Raw genomic sequence first — 20,670 nt, 5'->3', positions numbered from 1 at the left:
GTGCTGTGTTTTGCTATACTTCTCCTGCCTCTGGTATCGCCAGCTTCACTTCCATTCCTCAACACTCAGCTCTTACGATTCTATTGAAGAAATCTAAGTAACTAGAAATGCGAAACGTGAAATACTCCCTAGGTCACCAACTCAAGAGATTAAGGGTTTTTTGGCGGACTCGGAAAGTGAGAGCTGTCAGGTCTTAACTGCCCTTGAGATGAAGAAACTCGTACGCGTGTTATTTGAGACGGCAACGAGAGAGTTTGGCGAACACGAACTGAAGACTGAATGAGAGCGATCCTAGCGAACCAATGGGGAAACGTCACTAGAAATAAAAACATTTCATTCAGTTAGTTCATCACCAGCCCGTGCTTTTCGCTCCTCACCCGAAGACTGCTTGCGCTGCGCCGCGCTCCCAGCCGGTATCAGCGCAGCTACGATTCGGGGCTCTATGCGGGGCTTCCGGTGTTGGTCGAGTCCAGGAAAGGCCGCTGCGTGCTCTTTCCTGACCCTTCTTAAAGACCCCCTTCTTCCCCCCCGCTTACCTGAACGGTTCTGCCCATGAGGAGGGGAGTTTGCGGGCGGCGGGGTGGTGCAGTGGCCAGCCTGGCCGCCTCGCCGCGCTGGAGAGTTGGCTCAGTTCCTGGGCTGCTGTCGGCGTGGAGTCTGCATGTTCTCCCCGTGCTGGCGTGGGCTTCCTCCCACAGTCCAGTGGCAGACTGATGGGTTAATTGAGAAAACTGGCCCTAGGTGGGAGTGTGGGCGCATTTGCGTCTGTGTGTGCCCTGCAATGAACTGGCGTCCGGTCCAGGGTGTACCCTGGGTACGGGTTGCTGTTTCCTGCAATTGCATAATCGTTTCGTTTACGTGTCCAGCTAAGTCTCAGATTTGTTGTGGGCAATCGATGATCTGTCAATTTCGTACCTAGCTACAGAACAGTTTTGCATTTTTAAAAGAGATTGGAGGGAACGGGTTCTTATTCAAATGTTCCCAAATGTTCACTTTTGCGATTCAAATGAAGTTTAGGGTTTAGGACTTGTAAGGTACTCGTAAGCCTCAACGATACATTTCATCGGTTGCTTTGACTTAAATGGTAATATTGCGCAACTGAATCAGGCTGATTGTGATTGTGCTTCGGCCGTTTCCCGCAAACGCCAAATGTAAACCCGGCCTTCCGGCACTAAACCGTATAGTAATAGACTGTTACATAGTTACACGAGGGACCTGAAAATGTGGTCTTAACGCACTTGAGTGAATATTATGTGGATCCGTGGTTTCTAAAGCGCCTGGGGGATAAGTCACAAAACTGCGCTTTCAGTTGTCCGACCTGTGAATTCAGCTAATTCCAATTAAAGGTGGTCGCCCGTGCTCTCCAAAACCAGCTGATCCGCTTTTAATCGGAACAAGTGGCCTGTGAAAATGTCATCCGCGCTCTCGGGTGGCCAGCTCCGATAGATGTTAATTATCAGCCAAACATGAGAACTGACCCTGTGACCAGTATCTGTGGCTAAATGGATTTAAAATCTTTCCTAAATGAGGTCACATGCCCCCTTTTCCTGGATGGTTCCCAGCTTTGTTCCGACTCCGGGCCGCCGCTGTCCTCAGATTCGTCTGAGTGACGGCCTGTCCGCACCCCTCCCCCCCCCGTGTCGGGTTTATTAGAGCTGGCCGAGGTGACCCGGTGTCCAGCTCCGGCGCACGCGGTTCCCACGGTGACCCCAGAAATATGCCCAGGGTACACCGATCGCTCGTGCTGCCTTACCTCACGCAGGTGAAACAATTTATCCGGAGCCGTTGTCCGGAGTCAGTGCGAAAACGGGCAGGACTTGATTTGGCAAGACTATGGGCAGTATAGATGTGTGAATCAGGTGACCACAGGTCAGCAAGTTTAGAGCGTAGCCCTGCTCCAAAGGGCGCAGTGACAATATCCAGCAGGAAGAGAAACATAACTCCCAAGCCATCGTAGGGATATCAGAGACCTCCCTACCGCTCTCGTTTTAAACAATTCAAAAACAATTTTAAAACATCTCGTGAGCTGTGATAACACAAAACAGTCTACCCTTTTTTGTATGTGCGCACACTCTTGAGTTCATATTGAACTTGCTTTTTTTTTAAAATTATTGTTGCTTCGTATTTAACTGATGACCGAATGGAGGCGCGCCGGCCGCCTGCGTCGTGCTGTCCAAATAATTGAACAGTTTCTAGGTAAACGCGGCCACGGGTCATTCTGCGGGCGAGCTGCAGCGAGACATTTTCTACTCATTTTCAAACATTTCACTCTACTTCCAAAGGTGGTACCCCCGCGTTAATTATAAAGACCCATTTACGGCACAAAAAAACCGACTTGTCGACCAGGTAACAGATTCAGCACCCAGCCGTTCGGTTTGTTAATCTGGGTAGGGGCTATTTCAGCTTTGGCTGTGTGGTTCAATTATACTGCGACTAGTCTTGGACTGTGGACCTGTCTGCTGTATCTGACGAGCCGCGCAGGAGAAGGGCAGAAGAAGAGCTCAGAAGAAAAAAAGTTCCTTATTCATCAGAAATTCCCCGCAGAGTTACAGTTCCCACGGAGACTTTACACCACGTCTGACATCATCACACAAAGAGGGATTAGACATTCTGCCCAGTTACCGTTCAACACAGATAGAAAACTACAAAAGTACAAAAAACAACTTATTGCGCAGCGAAAGACATTGAGCACCTGATTGTAACCAAGCAATCCTTTCTCCTGCAGCCCCCCTTTTCACTCGGAGTGAACTGTTGCAGTTCAGCACAGAGTGAGGCACGGCACACCTGAAACCATCCACTTCACTAAACCTTAGCTGGGATCCATCCATCCAAACGGCGAGGTTTGGGACATTAAAGTAGGGAGGGAAAAGCTAGTCTGGACCGGGCCGGAAGTTTTGGCTACAGCCCCACTAACACCAGCGCCTGTTTGACCCAGATCCCCACCCCTCAACCTGAGCTGGAGAAGTGCCCTCGGGCGAAGCCGCTTGACAACTGGGGTTGCCGGGGAATTTAAGCCGAGAGCCGGCCCGAGGATGGAAGAACTGGCCCGAGAGAGCATCAGCCTGATGGCCAAGCCTGCGCCGGACACGGATGGGCCGAAGCTCTCGTCGTCCGGGGCGGTTTTCATCATGCTGAAGTCCGCGTTGGGCGCCGGGCTCCTCAACTTCCCCTGGGCTTTTGAAAGAGCCGGGGGCATCAGTACCGCTGTCGCGGTCGAAATGGTGAGCTACGGATCGCTTTCCAAACTGATTGAAATTCATGTTTATTTTTGTTAATTTTCCTTGTCCTTACGATCGCCGGTAATTATTTTAGTTTTCATTGATGTGGATTTCTTCCACTGCCTTACGGTCTGCCTCACGGGCTTACGGCGTGAGATTTTCTTTTAGGAAATAGAGCAAATAAAAAACAACAACTCGAAGTTCATGGTACGTATCGCAGATGGTTATAGAAACACGCACCATCTGGCCTTTAACATACATTGTGCAGCTTAACCTTTGAATCATCCTCCTCTGACCCCCCTGACCACAACTACTGCATTAATAACTTCAGCGCACTATTTGTCAGTAATATCTGAAATCTATAGAAGATATGTTAACTCCTAAAAGCGGTTGATGCTAATTAGGTCCGCGGTTCATTTCCTTATAGTATTAAAAACATTACTTGTGTTATGCAGGATAAAATAGTATTAATACTATTGTTTACCATATGAATGTATCTATATGATATCATATGGTACAGTACATTCTGAGAGGCCCTCATCATTTCTATTGCTTCATTTTATTTAACGTGACAGTTTCTCGGAGTGAAACAATCCCGTCATTGTGACACCTAGCAATAATCGGTGACACTAAGAATTAATGATGCCAGAGAGCCTTTTTAAAAAAGAGAGCCTTTTTTGGCTCTTTGGGGTCTTCTGCTAAAACCAACGTGCTTATGGTGCTGTGTGTAGAGGCCATGGATGTTGGAAAGTCGATCCCTGGCAACGTTAACGTAAATAACTGTTTTTAATCATTGTGTTCAATTTCATGGAGCCTTTTCAAACATGCTTCTCTGAAAAGTGTGAAAACACAATTATTCTCAAGTTACAGCCTAAAACAGAGTAGTAAACCATGTTGAAGAGAGTGCATGTGACCCTCTGCTGTGGACAGCTCAATTAGCTTTGGAATAATACAACACATTTTAAAATGAATTCAAGTGAAATGTATTTGAGAAGTACACAAAGCTGCAATAATGTCATTAAGAAGCTGGCACCTGTGAGATCCAAATAATATGGTGCTCGTAAAAAGCAATTAAATTTTGCTTCAGGTGTGTCAGGTGTATTATTCCATCATCATTTGCAGTATTTCAGCATGGAGAATGATTTTCTTCTCATATGATTTTCTTCTTTGTGAAACCAAACTACCTGAACGTGGCTTCTTTCAAGCCAAGTACAGCCCAATGTACTTTGTCATAAAATGATGGGGGACTTGTTATTCCTGCCATCACAGCAGAACACACCAGAATAACAGGGCTAATTGAATTCAGACTTGCAATGTAGAATTCTGTCAACAGAGATACACGAGCTAGATAACAAGCTGTTATCTACACAGAAATTGAAAAGAAGGTCATGTCCAAACTGTCTCTTCTAAGTTCATGTGCTTAGAGAAAGCAGCACTTATTATGAGAAAAGCTTTTTTGAAGGTAAGCAGGCTAGTTAAAACTCTAGAACTCTGCTTTGTCTTTCTGATCTGGACAGGCGACTTGATTGTACCCCTATGCCACAGCATGTCTTAAAGTGGAATCTGGACATATAACTGCCAGGATGAGGGTTCGAGTCCCTGCTGCAGACACTGCTGTTGTACCCTGAATGAGGTGCTGCACCCCAGTTGTTCCAGTCCGCCCAGCTGTTTAAGTGGGAATCAGCATTGCTGGGGGGGTCATGTCTGTAATGGTCGGTGATGGACTCACATCCCAGCAGGGCCAGATTTTGGTGTTCCTAGACCCCAGGCACTTTCACTCCGAAATGTGCAAAAAGAGGGGTCAACGCCAATTGAATGACGTCGATTGACATGATGCACTTTAAATTATTTTAACGCTAAACCACCTGATTGATGGAGCAAGTCAAGCGGCCATCACTTTGATACTTCTAGTTTCTAGAACAGCCGCTGGATAGCGCATGATTATTGATTTGGAGCACCTGGAATCAATCACAAGCATGTTGTTTCAGCTCGTTTTTCATTAGTTGTTTCATCCTTTGCAGGCCCTAAAAAGTTCAAAGGCCCTAGGTGCTGTGCCTACAGTGCCTAATGGGAAATCCGGCACTAGTCCCACCTAGAGGCAGGGAGGAGTCACTTGCTCTCATCCCACTCACCGTCACGCTGTCTTGTTCGTAAACCCCTCCTCTTAAGGACGCTCCAGCCCTTGTTTTCTACTCATCCACTGCACCTGCTCCCTGTTCCAACCCCCTTTCAGTTCTCCTTAAAAGCCAGGCGCTCACTCTGTTCCGGGCTCTGCATTGGTTTCCGTACCGTCAAGGTTTTAGTTCCTGTTCCTGTTCCTGTTCCTGTTCCCGTTCCCGTTCCTGTTCCCGTCCCGACCCGATTCCTGTTTATAACCCCGTTTGTCTCGGATGAACCGCCCGGCTTTGGACTTTTGCCTCCTTTTGGATTCCCCCTTGGACTTATTCCTGGATTGTTTGCCTCGGCCACACCTCCCCCGTACACCAGCGCACCATGGACACACTCCCTGTTTTCATTCCCGACTCCCGCATGCTTTTCCCCCGTGTTTTCCCCCACTCTACCCCGGATCGTGTCGTCTGCATAGGGTTCTGAAAACGCTTTCGTGACACACCCTAACCAGAGCCAGATGAGCTGGGGACAATGCTTGCACAGCACGCCAGGCTCCTTAACAGCCTCCCACACTCCAAGGGTGAGGAAAGCAGAGCAATCCCAGGCACGCTTTCTAGTCAGTCCTCACATTGGCTGGCAGGAGGAGCTGCTGCAGGTGCCAGAGCTGAGGCTGGCAATGATCGTGAGCCAGTCGGTGCCCGGGGGGGGGCTGGGGGCAGGGACTCTGAGGCTTTTGTGGTAGAAGAGGAACAAGAAAAGTAAATTGAAGTGTCTGGCTGCTGGGGGTGTCGTAAGGCTGAATTCCAGTTGTCTAGATTCTCAAGGCCTTTCTTCTGTGCTGCGCCATTCATGTTTTGCGTATTTCCACTGGTTGCAGTAGGAAAAAGTGGAAAAAGCACATTTAAAACTGAGAACGGGAGGCACTTCTTCACCCAAAGGGTGGTGGGAGCATGGAACAAGCTATCCAGCCATTCTGTTGCAAATGACACCCTGTCTTCCTTCAGGAAACAGCTGGATGGGGTCCAGCAAATGGGCTCCCAGCCGGCCTCCTTTCATGTGTAGCTATTCGTGAAAAGCACTCACAATCCCTTAGATGAGAGACAAAAAAAGGTAAAAATAGTAATGGCAAGTATTTTTAATTTCCAAAGGCTGATTTCTATTTAGGATACCACCAAAACTCTTTAAAAACAGCCTGACAAATTCCAAAGGTAAGTATTATCGTTTTTTTTTTGTTACTGTTAGTGCTCAAGAGCTGAGTGAAAGCAGGCAATGCCCGTATAATAATGTGATGTATGGGTCTTTGTTCCTGTGGGGTCAGCTCCTGGGTTCCAATGTGAAGGCTCGCGGTCTGACTGTTGCTTGAAGAGTTTACTCAGTGAGGTGTGAACGTGGCTCAGCTTCTCACAGGGAGGTGCTAATTGAAGGACTGGGAGGGGGGAAAGGGGACAATCTCCTGATCTGCATACCTTCCGGTTCCTTGAAGGTCTGATCACGTGGTTTTGGTATTCCAAGAAGTGTCTGGCAGCTCGGTACAATCCCAGACGGATTTTGTCAAGGCCGCACAAAATCCTAGGTGCGTCCATTGGCATGGCTCTCAGCCAATCAGGTGCTCTGTCTATGTAAAACCGTGCAACTTATGTTACAGGGGGTGTGACGCCCAATGGGGCTGCACGTGTTTTGGAAAAAGAAACGCACGTTTCCTTTTCCTTCAGTGACGTTCGCTGCAGGTTTTTTTTTTTTAAATCTGCCCCGCAGTTTTTAAATGGCGCTTAGAGTTCAAGAACCACTAACTTGCCTCTGTGGGTGGTGCCATTACAGCCGAAGTGCCTCTCCCCTCCCGCCCCGCTCCTCCCCAGGTGTCTCTGGTCTTCCTGATCAGCGGGCTGGTCATCCTGGGGTACTCCTCCTCCATCAGCGGCCAGTCCACCTACCAGGACGTGGTGCGGGCGCTGTGCGGCCTGGCCGTGGGCAAGCTGTGCGAGATCTGCTTCGTCTTCAATCTCTTCATGATCTCCGTGGCCTTCCTGGTGGTGGTGCAGGACCAGCTGGAGAAGCGTGAGTACACGACCGCGTGTGCCCCCTTGCTTAGTGGCACCAGCCTCGTCCCTCATCCTGCGCTTGCCACCGGGCAAAATAGTCTTTTCCTGCTCTGCTTTGAGGAAGCCAAAGCGTTTTGCTAATTTAGCCTAATCGGGCGAGACGCTGTAAAGCTGCCTGCAGGGGTTAATTAGCAGGCTGTAGTTTCATAGACTGCAGTGGTTTTTAATGAATACGGCCCTTTGATTCTCATTTCGTTGCTCCTTTGCAATCATTTCTCTTTAATGTGAGCCGAGAGGGAGATTGTTCAGGGCCTTGAATAACAAACACGTAGCTGTGCTTCTCCAGCAGCTCTCAAGCTGCTTGTCACTGGTTGGTGAACCGGGAGCTCAGTGACTCTTCTCTCGCAGTGTGTGACTCCCTGTACCTGACTGTGACGGCTACCGCCGGGGCAGAGGTGCCCCATCACTGGTACATGGACCAGCGCTTTGCCTTGTTCATCCTGTGTGTCGTGGTCATCCTCCCTCTGTCCATCCCCAAAGAGATCGGCTTCCAGAAATACACCAGGTGAGCGACTGGAGCAGGGTCCCCTGGTATCTCTGTTAACTGTTACCACACTACAGCACACGGCCTGTGTCACTCACAGGATTTTTTACCTTGGATATCTCTGTAGTAGGACTTGCACTTATTCCCCTCACAATTTGCTGCGCCTAGCCCTAGGACTTTTCTGTACTGCGTGTAAGATTTCTGTTTCAGTGAGAAAGCCTGCCTAAAGCGGTACAATTCCTTTATACTTCTTTCTTCCGCCGGTGAATCTGGCTGCGGGCTGGCGTATGTCCCCGCCCTCAGTTCCCGAATCCCGCTGGCCATGCCTGCGGTGCTGAAGGCCTGGCGTGACCTCAGCTGGCTGCTGACTGACGGGTGTTTTGATAAGGCAGGGACCTCAGGAATGGGGGCTTTCTTTATCTTGGCATATTCGCCCAATAAATGGGAGCTCAGCTCTGTCCTAATGAACTCTTGATTGGCCAATTAAACTAATTGTTGTCTTAACTGGAGCACTGCAGGATGGTGTCTTTATTCGATATGGGAGTGATTTAAGGAGTAGAATTTGACTGCTACAGCTCTAGGCTGTACTGTGCCTGGTTATGTGAGGCCAGTAATACAGAGCGAGGCTCTGTTTGGGTGGTTCAAGGATATACAGAGCAGGCATCCAGCAGCTAATCACTAAGTAAAAGAAGCTGCTCATTTCTGTGGATGTTGGGGCTGTAGCCTTGGCTGACCACAGTCTCCTTGTTCAGTATTTTAGGTACTTTAGCTGCGACCTACTTGACTGTGGTGATCATCGTAAAGTACTGCCTGACGGAGCACAGCGGTGTCATCTACACTCCAAACCACAGCACCGGGTGAGTCAGCGCCAGCAGGAATCCACCTATAGCAAGGGTCTTCCTGGGGGCAGTGAAAGCAGCCCTTTCCATTTCTGTATGAGTGCGTCACATGTAGAAATAGCTGTAGCTTTCTTATTTAGGCGCCAATGTAGGAGTGTTTGTGTCTTCCAGTTGTCACGGACGTCCAAAGGGACTAACCGTGGGGAGCAGGAGAGCAGAAAAAGACCCATATGCGTAGCGGCGAGACGGGAAAAAGGCCCGGGCTCATAGTGCAAAGAGTTCAGGAATGCCGTATAGAAACCTATGCCCTCAGGGAGCGGACGTGGGGCGCCCTGGTGCTAGGCGGGTCTCAGGACATCCGAACGTCAATGCTGAGCCAGGACAGAGTGCAAGACCCGGAAATATATAGCCCAAGGGAAAGAGAGGGACAGGAAGGACAGAAGACCGGAAACTAGGGACAGGACAGAGAAGGAGCAAATCTGGCTGCAGAGGGCGTGACACCAGTGTCCACATCTTTATATTGTAGCTCTTAAGCTTCATTGTGTCAAGTATTGCAGTATATCGCGTGGCATTCAAAATGCTGCACCTATTACAGCACTGATATTCACTACTGAATATTCACTACTGAAGCCATCACTTTGTTTATGGTTCTCATTCCATTCCAAACCCTAAATGACTCAATGTGATTCAAGTGCTCATTTAATTGGAGAAGGTCTGGTTTCAAAATCAATATCTGAAAGAATATTAGGTGACAAAAAACACTAAGGAATGGTTTTTGTTATCCCTTCACCTCTGCTATAATAGGTTCTTGACTCTTTTCATTAAAGACCTGGAACCTTTTTGTTCTCAGACTTAAAGCGCCTCCTTCTTCAAAGGTTTTGATGGTAGTGCCTCCGACCTTCTGAGTTTCCTCAACAACATCTCCTACCCTGCGGCCACGGCCCCTGCGCTGTGGCTTCTGTCAGCTAATGACTGTCACTGAAAGCTCTCCAGACCTCTGTGTGAACAGAAAGGTGTTAAATGGGCTGTGAAGTTCATCACAAGACTTCGGTGAACACGCCAGAGGGGAAACTAGAAGGAGGCTTCACAATGACAAAGAAATACTGCAGGTTTCCCTTTTAGGCCGTCTCTGAAAAAATGGCGTATAATTCTGGGATGGAAGCAGACCTTGATTTTCATGTGCCTGTTCTGCAGGGGTTCCTAAACCAGGTTTTGGGGGAGACACAGACCTTCTAGTTCTCATTGTGGCCAAAGTGGAATTCCTTAATTGAACGGACAGTAGAGGCAACAAACACCTTCGTTAGCTTTCTTTCAACACAGGCTGCTTATGAAACACACAAGGCAAAATCTCCGACGCGTTTAGCAAATGAAACCAACTAAAGAGGTCAATTGGATCTGGTTTTGAGGTCCATTAAGAGGGTTAATGATATGACACAGAGCTCAGCTGGAATGAAAACCAACAGGTGTGTGAGTCCCTCAGAAGCAGAACTGGGAACCCCTGCAGTACAGTGTTGTCACTCCTTAGTGGAAACGCTCAATGGTAAAGCTTATGAAACATGAAATAGTTATAAAAACAACCATTAAATCACAACCTGCTTAATTTTTAATTTTCTTCAACGTTAAATGGCAAACTCTAAGAGGCACGAACGTGCGGGTGTCATTGGTCAGTTTTTTACAGTAGGCTACAGCTGACACAAAATGGCGTTGCAGTGACACAGAGGTCTGGTAGTGACGGTGTTAATCTGCGGAGGTTCAGATTTCCTCTAAGGTCAGAGCACTGACCACTCAGAGGGAGGCAGGACTGAACTGATTGGACTTTTAAATTTGATTTTCCAGGATAGGCTCTTGGGCTTCCATGTTCAGTGTCATTCCAACCATTTGTTTTGGATTTCAGGTAAGCCGCCTTCGTATTCCAGTGCCTTGAAATCGGTTTTTGCTGTTCTGCTTTAGGAATGAGCCTAGGCTAGTGTACAGCTGCAATGTGGTTCAGTGAGAGAGAGAAAATAAAGGTCTTAAATTCTAGTTGAAAAGCTGTCCAGATTCCCAGCCTTGTGCTTATGTAGGGTCTGCATGAGCTGAGTAACCTGCCTGTCTGTGTTCCAGTGCCACGAAGCTTGCATTGCCATCTACAGCAGCATGGAGAACAAGAGGATCTCCCACTGGGTGATCATCTCTGTCACCTCCATGTTCTTCTGCTTGCTCATCTACACCCTCACTGGTGAGCTGGGCCCAAGTTGAAAAAAACTGCTACTTCTTCAAATACGCAACTGTTGTGTTGTGATTCTAAAGCCTCCCAGGATACATCCAAGTTTTACATGTTTAATCACTATTGTCCAGACACTAATTTGAGAACATTAGCACACACAAGTGAGATGGCCTGCCTTTTTGTTTTTGGAAACCTACTCTTTCTGTTTCAGTTCTCTGGGAAAGTCTCTTTTTTCAATTCAGGTGTTTTTGGATATTTAACTTTTGGGAGGAACGTGGCTGCAGACATCCTGATGTCCTACCCTGGAAGTGATGTTGTCATCATCGTCGCCCGGCTGCTGTTTGGTGTGTCTATCATCACCATCTATCCCATCATTCTCCTGCTGGGAAGGTCAGTGGTTTCAGCCCGAGACAGAGAGTTGTCACAGCTAAAAGGTGCAGGGCCCTGAGTCACCAGACACTGGTAGGCTTTTGACATTCAGTCTGAAGTTTTTGAACTGTCTTCAAGTTAGGTACTGCTTATGGTCAAGGACCGTGGGGGTGTGATTCTGAATATCCTAATTCCACACAACAAAATACAGATGCTTTCTTTTATAGTGCTTCTCATGCCCAGGCATCCCTGAGCTTCAGATCTCAGCTGGACAACGAATAGCACAAATGGCAGAGTTTTAGAATTGGTGTCAGATTTAGAAAGGTGTGAGCTGTGGAGAACAAACATCACATGCCTTCTAAAACAATATCAAACAGCTAGTGGTCATTCTGAGTCTGGGGAAAATACGGATGGTTTATATCCCAACTGGAATTACACCTCTGCTCACCTCGGCTGCTCGTGTGCTTGGCCCTGCAGGTCTGTGATCCAGGGGCTCTTCCTGAGATACCGCAGGCAGCGCGCGGTTGTCACGCAGTCGTACGAGAACAGGACGCGGGTCGTGCTGACCGTAGCCTGGATCGCCGTCACCCTCATCATCGCCATGTTCGTGCCGGACATCAGCGAGGTCATCAGTGTCATCGGGGGCATCAGCGCCTTCTTCATCTTCATTTTCCCAGGTCAGAGGACTGGCCACTGTAGAGATTTGCTTTCCCCCCACATCACTTGCTTTGCGTGAAAAGCAGGCCAGATTAGTGCATGAAGCTCTATCACCTCACTACTTTATTGTACATATGTCAGCCAGCAGCTATATCAGCCTGTAACTCAAAGCTAGCAACCAACTAAAGCTCAGCAGGTGTGAGCCTGGTCAGTTCCTGGATGGGAGACCTCCTGGGAAAACTAAGGTTACTGCTGGAAGAGGTGTTCGTGGGGCCAGCAGGGGGCGCTCACCCTGCAGTCTGTGTGGGTCCTAATGCCCCAGTATAGTGACGAGGACACTAGACTACAAATGGGCGCTGTCCTTCAGAGGAGGCGTAAAACCGAGGTCCTGACTCTCTGTGGTCATTAAAATTCCCAAAGTGTTTCCCAAAAAGAGGAGGGGTTTTACTAATTTTCCCCTGGCCTTTACCAATCATGGCCTCCTAATAACCCCCATCTATGAACTGGCTTCATCACTGCTCTCCTCCCCACTGCACATTGGTGGTGGATGGGAGTTCCCATTACCTGTCAAGCGCTTTGAGTGGAGTGTCCATAAAAGCGCTATAGAAGTGTAAGAAATTATTATTACCTCCGATATGTCGACATGAAGGTCCGCAATGTGTCCTGTGTAATAAAACCCTTTAATTTCGTTCTCCTGCAGGCCTGTGCTTGATATTTGCCATGCAGTCGGCGTCTGTTTCTGAGACTGTTTCGCCAAGGACAAGGTAAGCATGGCCTTTCAGACAGCTCCCAACAGCTTCAAGCGCAAACAAGACGCCGGCCGTCTCTGGCGGAATGTCATTTCGCACTCAGGTTTCGGGGCGTTCAAGTGCACTTTTAATTTTCTCCTGAAATCAAACAAACTTGAGTGATATTCATTTTCAAACCTTGGAATATTTGCATTCTGCAGCAATAAAATAGATCCTAATTTCTAAATTGCTAATATGCACCTCCCGCTTCCTTGTCCTGTTGGTGTTTGAACCTGCATCATTCGCGGGGAAAAAGCGACTGGCTTATAGGGGGTAAACTGCATCCCCAGTGCCTTGGAATTGCACAGAAATGCCAGGAAACGCGACTGTTTTGCTGCCCCAGTCTGTGCTCAAGAGGAGCTTCTCAGACACTTTGAGAGAAACGTGTTGAAAAGCGTTCCGGTTAGGGTGTGTATCAGGTCGCGTGGTTTATTAGAACTGTATTAAAAGGTACCATGCCACCCTGCTCTCTCCCCTCCCCACTCTTCCTCTTTTCCAGGCTTGCCCTGTCAGCCTGGGGCGTTCTCTCCGTCCTGTGCGGAGCCTTTATCTTCGGCCAGAGCACCACCATCGCGATCATGGAACTTTTCAACAAGTTTTAACTGGAAGAACCGGGGTGTCGGAGTATGACTTTTTCATACCTGCCTTGAAAATCCTTTCAGTTGGGGATGTTTTTTTTAAAAAAATCTATCAGGCGGCTTCTTTTTCTACAGTTGTTTTTATATGTTAGGGGAGAGAAACTGTTTGAACTGCATGTTTTAATATTGTTGCCAAAGAAAGAAATAAAAAAAGAATTAAAATTGACCTCCATTTTATTACTATCGTTATTTACGCATCCCTCTTCAATAACTGTTCTGTCACGATTGTAGTCCCTCCCTCTTAAGGGCGCTCCGGCTCTTCCTTGTTTGCCTCATTCCCCGCACCTGTTCTTTGTTCTAGCCTCCTTCCAGCCCCCCTTAAAAGCCAGGCGCTGACGTTAATCCGGGCTCTGCATCTGATCTCCGTATCGTGCGAGTCCGGGATCTGGAAGCGCCTGGTCCCGTTAAGGTTTTATTTTCTGTTCCCATGCCCCTCCCGCCGGTTCCGGTTTTTAATCCTTGGTTTCGGATGGATCTCCTGGCCATGGACTTTTGCGCTGTTTTGGATTCTCCTTTGGACTTCTTCTTTGGATTGTTTGCCCCAGATTCACCCCCCTGGACACCTGCGCAGTTTGGACACGCCCCCCCGTATTTATCCCCGATTCCTGCTTGGCTTTTCTCCCCAGTGTTTCCTCACTACCCCGGATTGTGTCGTCTGCATAGGGTCTGGAAAGAACTGTTTCGTTACATGTTCAGACAGGGCTGGAGTGAAGTGGAGCTAATCTGATAGACAAGGCAGGATGGACCCTATCCATTGCAGGGCACATCCACCCATTCATAAATGAGACAATTTGGAGACACCAGTTAACTAGCCTGTCTTTGGACAATGAAATCCACTGAGCTGCAAGGTGAACATGCAAACTCCACACATAATGTGCTCCAGGCTAGCACTGCACCTAGGACCCAAGAACTGTGAGGCAGCAGTGCTGTTCACATTTGCCACACTTGTTATTTAATTTGACTGAGTAGTGTTTCTTTTCGTTTCCAAAATATATACGGTTGAAATTGGCTTGGAAACTGCATGTGTTTTTGTGAACAACTTGCTTTGAGCGAGTCAATAAAAACTGAATTCCAAAAGGTGACGCAGCATGCATTATTAAATCTCACCCTGAGACGTTCTCTAGAATATGAGGCTGGTATTGATTAATCTTTTGAGCTTCTGATACCAATGGGACTGAGGAATTTTTCCCTTCACCATTAGTTGCCAGTTTTTCAAAAGCATTAAATGAGGATAAAAACAGATTAAGTTTGTTTTCAACAGTTTTATTTCAGTTTTTGTTCAACAGTTTCCGAGTACCTTTACTGTACATGAGCTATAAGTAAACTAATTTCAGATGGAATATAACACATCCCTGCACTCCCGATGCTCAGAGTAAAACAGCAATCGGGAGCATACTGAAACACAGACTTATAAGTAGTATTTTAATCAATGCCATAAAATTGAATAGATTGACCCATTTTTTTTCTTTTTAATGAGCCAGCTGTAGGATTATAAAAGAAATTAGAAATGCACGAAAATCCATTAAAAGTAGCACAGCTAAATTCTACTGCAAATAAGATACTGGACGCCCAGACTACATGCACTTGCTTGGAAAGTGAAGGAAAGCAAAACAGAGTCAGATCGCAAAGTTCATGTGAGGCAGATAAGTAGAATGCGCATCTTGAGGAGATCAATGTGGGACGTTACCCATCTCTTCGGAGTTAAAAGTAAAATCTAAGACTCAGTGGCTCCCATAAAATTCTAAGAGCACTGGTGTTATTCTATCTAATATCTACAAGGAAAGCCGCTGGGGACCAATGCTGCCTCCTTTGCTGAGTGAAAAGACAAATCAAAACATTTGTCAAACACCTTCTAATAGATCCTGTAGTCTCTGTTTGAACACTGTATGTACATTCATAGAAAGTGAACCGTGAAGGAGCTGTGAGTTGGATCTGGGCTGAGAAAGATCACAATGAATCTTCCTGTATTTATGGCACAGTTTCTATCCAGTAGTAGTTATGTTCAGTCCAGGTAGGTGGAATATTGATTCGTTTTTGTTTTCCTTCACTTTTTGTTAACAGCAACATCACAAAGCCCCTCATATACCCAGCATTCCCTGCGGTGTGCTCGGTTAAGTATCTAACAGACACTGTTTGTAAACAAGTCATTATAAAGGAGAGGAGAGTCGTCTGCAGCCTGCAGTGGGGGTGGGGGGGGCACTGGAGACGGGGCTCTGCAGACAGCGGCTCGGGGGCGTCTGTGCGGGGAGTTGCACCCCCAGTCAGTCTCTGTTCAGGCTGCACCAGGCCGCTGGGGGGACGCGGAGAGAGAGAGGGGAGCGTTAGAACTAGCACAGCCTCACAGCAAGGGGAGCACAGCTGCTGGCCCTGCAGGATACAAAGGCCTCTTTCCATGGAAGGAACCCCTGCCTTTTTGGCCCTCAAGAACCATCTTACTGTTTTGTGCACTCCCAGCTGGCCTACGTTTCTTCAGGGTCTCTCGAGTGGAGGTGTAACTCATGTATCCTACCAGTGATTGAGCAACATGAAACATGACATCAGTGACAACCTCATTGGAAACACTGGGGCCAGGATGCTGGCCAAGGCTCTGCAGATTAACACCAAGCTCAGGTATCCAGGCACAGAGTCTCTCAGGGAGTGCACACCCAGAAGGGTAGACAGCCTGAACTTTTTCAGTCTTTGCTGAAGATCAATAACTGGAGCCACATTTTCCTCCTCCTGATCTGTATGCTGCCATCTGTATTGACTCTACTCTCAGCTTGCTCTGCACTGAAGGAACCTAAGCCTGTTAGGAATGAGCAATTAGGCCCTCAAGAACCATTTTACTGTTTTGTGCACTCCCAGCTGTATCTGCAAGGTCTCTCGAGTGGAGGTGTAACTCATGTATCCTACCAGAGATTTAGCAACATTTAACAAATGAAAGGGAACAGGGGTCTTAGCTGATTAGGGTCTTGGTTAATTGCCCAAGGCTGACCTAACTGCTTAACTATCTGACCTTGTTTACACCTTATAGGGTAATAAGCTGCTACCGACCAATCGAAATGCATGGTTTTTATATGGAAATGCGCTCATATTCAAGAAAAAAAAACCTGTTACTGTGAGTGAGAGACGAGGTTCACTTGGTAACTTCGTCGGTCCTCCTTTCTTTACTGCGATAAAGAAAATGTCCAGTTTCCTTTACCACAGTTGTTTGGTTCACTGAGAAAAGAGTCTAGCACCATGAAGAGCTGGGAAAAGGGACAGAAGCTGTCTGATTCTGCTAAGACTTCAATCAGGTGGACTACAGCTCAGGATGAGTGAAGAGTGAAAACTAGATCTGCACTCAGACCTTTATGGCCTTGCAGGACTGGAGCTGTGCTTTTTCTCCCCCCTATTGCCATCTTTCAATCTCAAAACCCCAGCCAGCCCTCTTGCAATCCTCTTGATTTCGTAGGTCTTTGTAAACTGTTAATGGCTCTTGACCTGGAATTGGTACTTCTTTGGCTCTTCAAGAATACATTGTGCAGAGGATTGTAAAGATGCCAGAAGATATTTAAAGTAGAGCTGCATAAATGTACTGGTCATTCGCATGTAATAAGAATGAAAGGTTTTATGCACTTAAATCCAATATTCATTGAAATAAAGCTATTTGTGAAGGAAAGCAAGAGCTCTTAAGAGGTTAAAAAAGCCTTTTCCGTCTGATTATTCACTCAGGTTTCAGCTCGCATTTTCATTTAGTAGAGAAAGGAACATTCTGTAGATGAATACCGATATAGAAAGACGTGGGAAGGTAAGAACTGTTAGCAGTTCTTGCTTTTCTTTGATGGGCGCCGAGAGGAGCAGGTGGCATTATGAGCTGGAAAACCAAAACTGATCCCACAGAGAGATTTCAGCTAAAATGGAAAACCAATTCAGCAGGCTGCAGTTATACAATATTGATTCTCTTCCAGGTGATTCCTGCATTCCTAGTGTCACGGCCCTCTGGGTCCAAACCAAACTGTATAGATCCAAATGGCATTAAGATTTCTCTTTCACTGACTCAAATCTCCTCTTTCTGTCTCTGCGATCCAGCATCTTAAAGAGCCCAGGTGGTGGCGTGCTGGGATCGTGGATTCCTAAAGCTTTTCCTGACGGAAGTCTTGTTTCTACTGGAATGGAGGCCACGGATGAAATAAGCTCAGTTGTCTCAACTGGGCAAATGTTCAGATTACAGAATCGCCTAACAAAGCTCCACCTGACACAATCAAAATGAACGACGCTGTGCGGGTCGCATGTTACAAGCCTTGAGATGAGTAGGCAAGGGGCTTTTTGCACAATTGCTATCATGCCCAGAAAGGGCCCTCAAGATCAAAGTTGAATATTTGTTTAACGAGACATTTATTGATGCTGACCTGGCACTGCCACAGTGGAGATGGCCTCGGGCTGGCACAGAGTATCCACCTTGACGTGTTGGAACACCTTGCAGGGCACACTCTGGAGATGTCTGGCAGGGGATGGGGTGAGAGGGAAGCGGGGGGGTTATAAGAAATGATTAGCAAAACACCTCCTGCTTTTACAGACAGTGAGCAACATATTTTGGTCAACATAACCTATGCAAACAAATAGTTTGATAAAGAGATCTGTACATTACCTACCCTAAAAACGTCTTAGATTTGACAAAGGACAACAGCTGAGAACTTCCAACATAACATGAGGGAGCAGTAGTCTTTAGTGGCACTGGTGTTTGAGGCAATCGCTTTCAGTGCGACAACAGGACTCATTAGGGGAACACGCAAAGCGCTGTGATAAGACTGTCAAGTTTTGGTTTTCTGGGCTCATTCCCCTCTCTGCAAGGCTTGGCTAGGCCATGAGATTCTGCTGCCGAAAAGCTAACTGATAATATGCTTATAGTGCAGCACACAATTGGTACATGGTCTTTGAAAGACAGGTGGTGTGGCGCAGAGAATTTTACAGACCTCTTCCCTTAGACTGACAAATGGTTTTCCTTGGCAAAACTCCATCGCTGTACCAGGCAGCTGGCCAGATCAAGACTTGTTTGTGCGAGTGCAGGTACATAAAAGTGTCATAAATAACCGGCTGTGCTTGTTGGAGGTTCAGGTCAGTTTCATCGTCAACATAACAGGTTGTTTTAGCTGTAAATGGGAGGTAACGTGTTTGGAAATAGCTTACGAGGGCTGACAGCATTTCTGTACCTGCACGTGCACGTGATCACTGGCTGTTTGTGGCTGAAACACTGGAATCAGCTTATTTTTTTCTTCACACGTTGAAGTTTTGGCTTGAAGGGGGTCAGCAATGCACATAGCCCCCCTTCAAAAGACCCCTTCCCGTGCTTCTTGGTCCATGACAAGACTGTTAGTTTCTTGAAATATATCTTGCTGTGGTGCCAGCCCCTCCTCACATTGTGTTCATGCACTCATGTTTGTGCAAAAACAGAAGGCTATCACTTTTGCGTCAATCTCATCCCTTGAGTACTATTTCTGTAGTTTGTTCAAATGTTAATTGCAATACAATGAGTTGAACAATTTGAAGGGATAGTGTACTTAATACTTGAGTGTTTGGAGTGAACTCGCTTGGCTGAAGATCAGTGCTCTCACAACACCGCTTACTTATGAGGAATGAGCAGTAAGAGTGAAGATGAGGTAGAGGGAGATGAGATAGAAAAGATGCATACAGAGCTGTGGGCAGCTGGTGAGTATTGATATGTAGGAGAGCAGAAGTGCAACAAGATTACAGTTCAATGTTGTCCTGAACTTTTGTTTAACACTATTTTCTGGAAACAGAATCTTACCCATGGCCAATGCAAATATGTAAAATCTCTAAACCTGCTGCTTCAAACAGGAAATAAAACACAAAAATGTTGGAAAGCATTCAACCGGGACAGAAAACTAATTCAAACTTTTATAATCCAAGCTTTTACAATGGTCAGATATACAGTATGTATACAAAGTTTTTGACTATAATAATTGCTTACACTTATATAGCGCTTTTCTGGACACTCCACTCAAAGCCCTTTACAAGTAATGGGGGCTCCCCTCCACCACTACCAATGTGCAGCATCCACCTGGATGATGCGACGGCAGCCATAGTGCGCCAGAACGCTCACCACACATCAGTTATTAGTGGCAAGGAGAGCAGAGTAATGAAGCCAATTCATAGAGGGGGATTATTAGGAGGCCATGATTGGTAAGGGCCAATGGGAAATTTGGCCAGGACGCCGGGGTTACACCCCTACTCTTTTAGAGAAACGCCCTGGGATTTTTAATGACCACAGAGAGTCAGGACCTCGGTTTTACGTCTCATCCGAAGGACAGCGCCTGTTTTTACAGTATAGTGTCCCCGTCACTATACTGGGGCATTAGGACCCAGACAGACCACAGGGTGAGCACCCCCTGCTGGCCCCACTAACACCTCTTCCAGCAGCAACCTTAGTTTTTCCCAGGAGGTCTCCCATCCAGGTACTGACCAGGCTCACACCTGCTGAGCTTCAGTGGGTTGCCAGTTGTGAGTTGCAGGGTAATATGGCTGCTGGCAATTGTGCTACTTCATTATTAAAGAGTTCTGCCAAAACACATGCACTGAAAGGAACTGAAGTTTTAAATAGCAACAAGCAATAACATCGGAATCAGTTATATGTACGCAAAGTAGTCCACTTGGAAAGAGACAGTGCTGCCATAGTAACAGCATTGAAGAATCTGAGTATTTAACATGAGCAATCAAAGCCTGCAGAATCTAGGCCACAAGCAGCGCAGCTATAATAAGGTGAGCTACAGAAATGCTCAATAGTGCTTACTCAAGGTTAGGATAAGTGGAATGCCACCAATGAACACGATTTGAAGGAGACAAAATGAGTGCAGAATAATTATTGTAAACTTCTGTAATTGTGCCCTGCCTGGCATCAAAAATGCTGCAGATTCTTTAAGCCAGACATGGAACAGCATGATTCAAGGCACTTTTGTTTTCCACAAAGGGGTGAGGAATAAGATACCCAGCCATGCTGTCAGACCTGAAACCCTAGCTTCTGTCAAATGGCTTCTAGCCACTAAATGAGCTGGGTACAATTATTCTGGCTCAATCATTTTGCTGTCTTTTGTGGAAAATGCAACATCTCCCCCCCGATAAACAACCCCCCCCCAGTAAATATTACCTCTTCCACTCCTCCTCTCCTTCCCAGAACTCGTAAACGACAAAGGTCATTCCGTCGGGGAGCCTTACAGCAGTCACACTGAGGAGAGAAAAGAGAACGCAGTCCATGAACGACTGGACAAGGATGTGTCCCACTGGGAA

The 20,670-nt window shown here is 46.9% G+C and overlaps 2 protein-coding genes across 5 annotated transcripts in view; one reads left to right on the top strand and one right to left on the bottom strand.

Moving 5' to 3' along the window:
- The first annotated feature begins 2,157 nt into the window (after window positions 1–2,157).
- slc38a8a (solute carrier family 38 member 8a) lies at window positions 2,158–13,560 on the top strand. Its single transcript, XM_088613952.1, has 10 exons — window positions 2,158–3,221; window positions 7,184–7,382; window positions 7,775–7,931; window positions 8,663–8,767; window positions 10,586–10,643; window positions 10,853–10,967; window positions 11,198–11,345; window positions 11,802–12,001; window positions 12,682–12,745; window positions 13,269–13,560. The coding sequence occupies exons 1-10, from the start codon at window positions 3,033–3,035 to the stop codon at window positions 13,369–13,371; spliced, it is 1,338 nt and encodes a 445-aa protein (XP_088470078.1). The 5' UTR covers window positions 2,158–3,032; the 3' UTR covers window positions 13,372–13,560.
- Window positions 13,561–14,654: 1,094 nt separating this feature from the next.
- necab2 (N-terminal EF-hand calcium binding protein 2) overlaps window positions 14,655–20,670 on the bottom strand; it is a 94,508-nt gene continuing 88,492 nt past the window's right edge. For all 4 annotated transcript variants that reach the window (XM_088613833.1, XM_088613832.1, XM_088613831.1 and 1 more), the window contains 3 exons: window positions 20,531–20,608; window positions 17,778–17,869; window positions 14,655–15,697 (listed from right to left, as the gene is read on the bottom strand). In XM_088613833.1, the coding sequence (XP_088469959.1) occupies window positions 15,669–15,697; window positions 17,778–17,869; window positions 20,531–20,608 (199 nt within the window). In that variant the 3' untranslated portion in view covers window positions 14,655–15,668. The remainder of the gene's footprint in view (window positions 15,698–17,777; window positions 17,870–20,530; window positions 20,609–20,670) is intronic.

Source organism: Lepisosteus platostomus, chromosome 20 (assembly GCF_059453375.1).
Source record: "Lepisosteus platostomus isolate fLepPlt1 chromosome 20, fLepPlt1.hap1, whole genome shotgun sequence".
In the NCBI taxonomy this organism is placed as follows: domain Eukaryota; kingdom Metazoa; phylum Chordata; class Actinopteri; order Semionotiformes; family Lepisosteidae; genus Lepisosteus; species Lepisosteus platostomus.
Note: the sequence above shows the minus strand (reverse complement) of the source record. Positions and strands in the feature narration are given on the sequence as shown.

Bases quoted from the DNA above. Each gene is read 5' to 3' on its own strand.
- slc38a8a (XM_088613952.1), top strand. From the start codon at position 3,033: ATGGAAGAACTGGCCCGAGAGAGCATCAGCCTGATGGCCAAGCCTGCG. The intron at 3,222-7,183 runs GTGAGCTACGGA...GCTCCTCCCCAG, and splicing joins CCGCTGTCGCGGTCGAAATG to GTGTCTCTGGTCTTCCTGAT. The intron at 8,768-10,585 runs GTGAGTCAGCGC...TTGATTTTCCAG, and splicing joins ACTCCAAACCACAGCACCGG to GATAGGCTCTTGGGCTTCCA.